The following is a 7,072-nucleotide window of genomic DNA, read 5'->3' as shown; positions in this document are numbered from 1 at the left end:
TTTCATATGTTACCCCATCAAGCTGCGCTACAATTTGTACCCTCTGCCTTAATCTTTCCCGTTTTTGAGATTATAGTCTGCGCTTTTTTGAAAATAGATATAGAATACAGAATGTAAATTTTATGCCGTTGTATTCTAAATAGAAGATCGAACCGTTTGGCTGAAACAATTTCCCCTTCTATTTCTGTTTGAAGGATATTCTTACGGAAATCTTGTTCCCGAAAAGGTCAAGGTTAAATATTTTTTGATAAAGAGAAAAACGAATATATTTTAAAATAAAAATAAAAATTTTATTAACTTAAAAAGTAATTAGTACATAGAAATAGCTGGATCTTCAGTTTCATACGTAATTAATATATCACGAAATTTATCCAGTAATTGTAACAATTGACTACGACGTAAATTTTCTAAATACATTATCTCTTCTAAATGATGTTCGCCACGAAAGTAACCTTTACGGCATAACTTAGCCAGTAAAGCTAAATCTTCACTATTATTTGATGCTGGAATCTGTTTAAGATAAAAATTAATTATCAAAATTAGCTTTTTTTTACCACGCTATCATCGTATAGTTTTTATTTATTCACTTAGTATTGATTTGCCTCGTCGCAATCCCTGGAGAAGTTATCATTTGAGAAAAGGATACGAGAAAACCGCCGTTCTCAAACTTTAAGTCAAGGATTTTTAAATGGTTTGGAAGAAGTGGCGGAAATGAACATTGGGAAAATAATGAGCTTTGCTTTAAAACGCTGGAAATGTTTTAATGCAAAGGATTAATTACTTTTAAAGAGTTTTTATTTTTAAACAGGACAACATAATGATGCTCTTCACTGCAAAGTAGCTAAATTTTCTCTTATCTTCAAGTTAAGAACTCCCGTGCGAAAAGTACAAAACAACTATACTTAAAAAACATTAGCGTATAACCAAAAAGTATAAGATAGAGGAGAGGCTCTCATTACTGGCAATATTAAAAAAGAGTATGTATACGAGTTTCAACGCCTCTAGTTATTGTGTCCAGTCATAAACGTTCTTCACCCCCATAATTTTTTCTGTTCCAAGCTCTCACTGCACCACTCTGCTCTGTGTAATAATATGGTGAAGACATGTACTGATTCTGTTGTAAATACAGTAGTATTTACAGGATCCAAATACCAGACAGAATTCGTGAATGTATACGCGAACTTCTCCTTTACCTTATACTCATTGCGTATAACCAGATCATATATAACCAAACACAAACTTACTTTAAATATAGCATGACGTTCATGTTCTTTAAAATCTAACAACTGTTCATGGAATGATGAAGATGTTGAAGTAGAATCATCAATCAAATTATTATGTTCATCATCATCGATATTATGTTGTTGATAATTATGTTGTTTATGCTTATGTTCATGTTTATCATGTTTATCATTATGTTGTGATAAATCATCATCATTATTGTTATTATTAAAATGAATTGATGATGAATCAATAAATAAATCATCGGATATTGTTGATGTACCTGATTCTGATTCAGTTCTAGATGGTACCGTTGATCGAGTACTTATTTGTTGTTGTAATTCGATATTTTTACCATATTTTTTTGGGCTAGAAAAAAAATTGTAAATTTTTTTGTTATTGTAAAAGATCAATGCCCTTTTTTGAAATTACAATTTATAGTCTAGCAAATTTTAACATATACATGTCTCCAAAGTTTGAAAAATTAAATGTAAGCAGAAATTTTAAATATAGAGTTTGCGCAACGTCTAAGCCTTGCGCAATGTACTCTGAAAGCTGCCAATTAATTCTGATTTCAAGAGATTAATTATTAAATATGGAGTGGGGGGGGGGCTCTGTAACAATTGACTTTGAAGAGCAATATAGTATTAAGCATAAAATTCTAAACAGAAGTTTTAAGATCCTGTGTGACACAATCCGGTGAAAAATGTTCATTATCTAATAGCCCTGATTAACTGCATCTATAAACAATTATTGTTAAATTGTAAATTACAGTTTCGTAAAAAATATACCAAGAACAGTTTTCTTGAGTTTATTGGGAATTTTGCCTATATTTATTTACTATGCAATGCTTATGAAAAAATAATGCTAGACTTGGCAAATTAAATTATTTCGCTTCGTTTAGTTGTTGGGCAGTTTTACATGAACTCAATAATACGTTCCATTTTCGGCAGGAATTGAATTTTTTACCTAAAACTATGATCATCAGTATAACTTAATTGTTGTTCTATTGTTGGTGTTGTGGCCGTTGGTGGTAAAAATAAGATATATGTATGTAATTGTGTAAGTAAATGATGCTGTAGCATCCAAACCATCATCTGGACCAATTGCGATTGTTGAGCGAATGGATTTGTTTTATGCGATAATGATGTTGGTAAAGAAAATTCGCTTATTACCTACAATTATTCATCAATTATTTAATTTTTAATATTAATTTAAATAAATCGATGGTGGATTTACGAACGATGGAATTTTCTTTCATTATTATATTACTGTAAAAATTATATTTTTAATTTAAAAAAAAATCAAACTTTAGAAGTGTGTTTACACTATTGAATACAGCTTTTCATAAGGAAATCGTGATAAAAGTTTTTCTATTTTAATTTGAATTAGAATAACAAAATGTATTTTGCTGATAATATTATTTGTTTTTACAAAAAATTAATTTTTGCTAAATCATAATTTTCATTATAAAACTTGAGTCATTTTTATTATTATTAATTTAAAGTTGTTTGTAATGGATAAAAATATTTTCGAAAAGTAATTTTGCAAAATCATAATGTAATATCTAGTCATAATAAAAACTTAGAGAAGAATTATTATTATCATATTAATTTAATTTATTCAATACATTCTGTTCAAAATAAAAAGAAACAAGTGAAACTGCTAACAAAGATAACTGTTTAGATACCTTGCACTTGCTGAATTGGTAATATTAATTATTAAGAATGTTCATACAATTACAATTTACCTACAGAGTCCGCAGGACAGCATCCTTTTTGTTAAATGATCAATACATTCTTGAAACTTCGTGAGTGACTTCCTTTTAGCGAGTCTTCAAACTTTTTCTCTTTGACTATTTCGAAGTGCTGCGTTTTTAAATTTGCATGTTAACGTCGTATTTAAGCTATCGGTCTGAAAAAACGAAGCAGGGAATTTGTCGGACACTATGACCACTTAATAACATTAATAATTATTAAAAAATTCAGCAAAAGTGAACTACGTATGTATTGAAAAACAAAAGTACGGCATATTCTTGGTGGTAGACAAACTTATCAGTGCAGTATTTTTGTCGGACAAAATATTTTATTGTTTAATAATTATTAATGTTATCAAGTTGTCATAGAATCTGAATTTTTCCCTGTAGCGTTTTTTCAAACTGATAGCTTAAATATGACCTTATCAAGGTCATTTGTAAACTCAAGTACTTTTGAAAAAGTCGTGGAAAGTTTGGTAGACTCGTCAAAAGGAAGCCATTCACGAAGTTTCAAATTTAACAAAAAGGGTGCTGTCCCGCGGACTAATGATTCTATTATGGATTTCGTTTGATAAGTTTCCGACAAAAGTTGTTAATTTAAAAAAAAAACAAGATTTTTGTCCTTAAAATTTTCTTTTTCTATCTTTTACAGTTTAAATAATAATTTTTTTCAGATCCAACTGATTCATTCTGTGGTGGAACTTGGTTTATAGGGCAATGTTGAACAAAAAATACATAAATCGGATTTATATAATAATTGGGTTATTTTTTGAGATATCGCTTAAAATCCTATGTGAAAAGACAATTTTATGAAATATCGACTAAAATTACATCCGAATATCGACCGGATTCGATTACGATTTTAGGCGACATCTCAGAAACTACACGTTTAATAATTAATCGAATTTTGCATATGCCAGGCCATAATTACTCTAAAAAAATTAATCTACAGGCCTGGTTCAAATAAAAGTAGCTTTCTGATCGGTTATTCTTGAACAAATAAACGATAGAGGCACTAAATAAAAATCATTTCGTACTATACTTTTACATTTATCCTTTCCAGGTGTAAATCCACCACCGATTTAAAATAAAAATCCATAAAACCTACTTCTAATAAATGTTTATCCGGAAAAGAATCATAAAATGCATCAACCAATGGTGAATTTAAATGTATAGGAGCATTTTGTGCAATTACATATTTATTTGTTGCGCACAGCGGATAAATAATCGTTGCTTTCGCCCAATAAACCAAATGACCAGTCAGCTCATAGACATGGGACAACGTTAAATCAGCATCTGCAGCCAATGTTTGTAAAGACTTCAATGGACTATACATTTTTAACAAACGCATCAACGTTGGAGATCCATCCAATGATATTAAATCAATCAATTGAGTTTGCGATTCTAATAGCAATAAACCATGATATGGACGTAATCGATTCAATACTTTATCAATATTTAATGGTTCAATTAATATTTTATTATTGATTAGCTTATTATGTACTTTTTGTGGTAAACAATAATGTATTGGTATCCAACCATTTATCTGAATTTTAATCAGTCCATTCGAATATAAATCTTCATATACTTGTTTTAAATTCGCTGCTAAAGATGATCTTGTCAGTATTAAATCAAATGGTGTACTATTTGTAACGGTCGTGCCATCATCATGGGTTCCAGCCATTAAACGATTTTGATCAGATACATATCCACAACGGTGTTCCTCATGTTTTAACGCTGTTCCTAATAATTTACTTAACTCATAATAACATTTTACAATTGAATGACTAGCTAACGCTCGCAGTGCAAACACAATATGTATTAAAAGACCATCTTGTCGTTTAGTATCGGTATCATTTGATGGTGTTAATAATGTAGGATGTCCAACAAATCGTACATCGTTCACTTTTAATTCAAATTTTCGATTACATAATTCTGGTTTAACAGCAAAGAGTGTTGATAGTACTTCATCAGAGAATCCAGTTAAATAATTACCTTTATAAATGTTTGAGATTGGAGGTGGTGGAGATTGTAGTAAATCTTCGGTGTTTGTTAACGCATACGGATTTCGACGTTTTCGATCTAATGGTTCTGTATTTTCTGTTGTACGATATGGATAACGAAATAGTAAACGATCACCTTTACTATCTGATTTTACTAATATTATACTTAATGGATTTACTTCCATTCTTTTTTCTATTGTTATTTATCTGTCATTCTAATTTTACTTGTAAATTAGTTTCTTTTATTTAGTATTTGCATTTTCTGGAAGCACATTCCTTTCATTTACACATATGTTACGCATAGGGGAAAGATTTTTATGCTTTAATAAAAGACGATTATTATTTTCCAAACCAAATCTTTTTTTTCACGATTGAAGAAAATACAAATTTCAATAAATCGGAAATCAAACTCAAAAAATTATATCCTTTATTTTCGTTTTATTTTAATTAAATTTATAAGAATCAATATCTCGGAAACTGATGATGATTAAATTCTTTTTATCACTTCAGTTGAATAATTTTTTATGTACGAATAAGAAAGTGAAGTTGGTTTATGAAACTCTTTATTAAGCAATAGAAAGTTACTTTAAAAGTGACGTCATTGTTGAGTATCGCCATAGAGTTTACATTCTGCAAGAAAGAGATGAGCAACAATCTTTGAATTCTGATAACTTCTTCATCTTTTAATCAATTTTAATTTAACTTTTAAATTTTTTTATGGTATTATCAATCAATCAAAACATTTTTATGGATAATGTGGCAAATTCGATATGAGTCATCAACTCAATAGGGAATATTCATGTATTTTTTTTATATTTTTAATTCATTGTTTTCACCGTTATAACAAAGTAAAAAATATAAATATTGCTTAAAAATGCTGTATTTAAGTGTAAAAACATATTTAAAATACATTATAATTTTGAGATATTTAAACGCAGTTTTTTGGCGCTTTCTGTTGATGACGTAAAGTACGTGATCTGTCAATTTTTGACAGTTCAATGTATAATTTACACTTTAAAAAAATGAATTTACAACACAGAATTTACACTCGTTATTATTAAGTTTTTTAATAAAAAGCCGTAGAATAGTATAATTTAATGAAATACCATATAAAATGTAAGTAATTAATATCATACAGTATGTCGACAAATTTGACAAGCCCGTACTTTGATGTCACGTTCGTATAAAAATTTGAATTTCCGTTTTAGAAATTTTTAAATGCCCTCACTGAATTTGTACTTTTATTAATTAATTTCAAATAATTAAAAAGATATTAATTACTAAAATAATGGTTTAGTTGAAATGTCCAGTCATTAAAGTTACGGAAGAAAAATATTTGAACCAAATTTAAATTTCATTAATATTCCCTATTGTATCCTTTATGTTCGTTTTATTTTAATTTAATTTATAAGAATCAATTGTTAATTAAATGGTGGCAGTTATCGTACTCTCCCCCCTCTTCCCAGGAGTATTTTCAAGCTTGCATTAATATCTCGAAAACTAAGCGATATTTTGAATTTTTGTCATTTCTCAGTTCTATAATCACGCTTAAGTGTTTTGTAACAAAGATTGTAATCGTGGATCAATTTATTTGTTCTTTAGTGCTACATTTCTTTGGTGTAATTCGATGAGCTAAAATGTAGAATTATTGGAATCATAAAAATCTTATCCTTAGTTGTAATAAACACACAACAAGTGGTACATGTAGAGCTCTGTAATACAAAACGTCATTTATACATTATATGTGCTGCCATCATTCGTATGTTTGTTTGATCGATGTAATTTAAAAAAAATACTACTTGCAACATTAAAAATAAATTAAATGATAAAAAAGATAAAATAAATAAAATATAATATCTAAAGTAAAAAATAATAAATGATTAATAAAATCCTAAATAAAGAAATAAATATTAAAAAAAATAAATAAATAAAATAAAATTTTTTAGTTGGATTGTGCGACAATATTGATCTATGAAAAGCAGTATGTATTCGATACAATAATGATGACGTAGTAATCACGCCACACATTGAACATAGACATCTGCATTTATGATTGGTTGTAACGGAGGTAATACCCATATGAAGGTGTTAT

The 7,072-nt window shown here is 28.5% G+C and overlaps 1 protein-coding gene across 1 annotated transcript; it reads right to left on the bottom strand.

Annotated features, from left to right (window-relative positions):
• Window positions 1-309: 309 nt before the first annotated feature.
• LOC123303859 (GATOR complex protein NPRL3) lies at window positions 310-5,263 on the bottom strand. The gene is made up of 4 exons (XM_044886313.1): window positions 4,086-5,263; window positions 2,191-2,396; window positions 1,245-1,590; window positions 310-510 (listed from the first exon to the last, which is right to left on the bottom strand). The coding sequence occupies exons 1-4, from the start codon at window positions 5,163-5,165 to the stop codon at window positions 310-312; spliced, it is 1,833 nt and encodes a 610-aa protein (XP_044742248.1). The 5' UTR covers window positions 5,166-5,263.
• Window positions 5,264-7,072: the final 1,809 nt, after the last annotated feature.

The sequence above is a fragment of the Chrysoperla carnea genome, chromosome 1 (assembly GCF_905475395.1).
Source record: "Chrysoperla carnea chromosome 1, inChrCarn1.1, whole genome shotgun sequence".
NCBI lineage: Eukaryota > Metazoa > Arthropoda > Insecta > Neuroptera > Chrysopidae > Chrysoperla > Chrysoperla carnea.
This window is presented reverse-complemented; position numbering and strand designations above follow the sequence as displayed.

What these genes read in the sequence shown, in the direction of transcription:
- LOC123303859 (XM_044886313.1), bottom strand. Translation starts at nt 5,165, where the DNA reads ATGGAAGTAAATCCATTAAGTATAATATTAGTAAAATCAGATAGTAAA. An exon ending in CGGATAAACATTTATTAGAA is followed by an intron (nt 2,397 to 4,085) that starts GTAGGTTTTATG and finishes GAATAATTGTAG; the next exon opens with GTAATAAGCGAATTTTCTTT. An exon ending in AACGTCATGCTATATTTAAA is followed by an intron (nt 511 to 1,244) that starts GTAAGTTTGTGT and finishes TATCTTAAACAG; the next exon opens with ATTCCAGCATCAAATAATAG.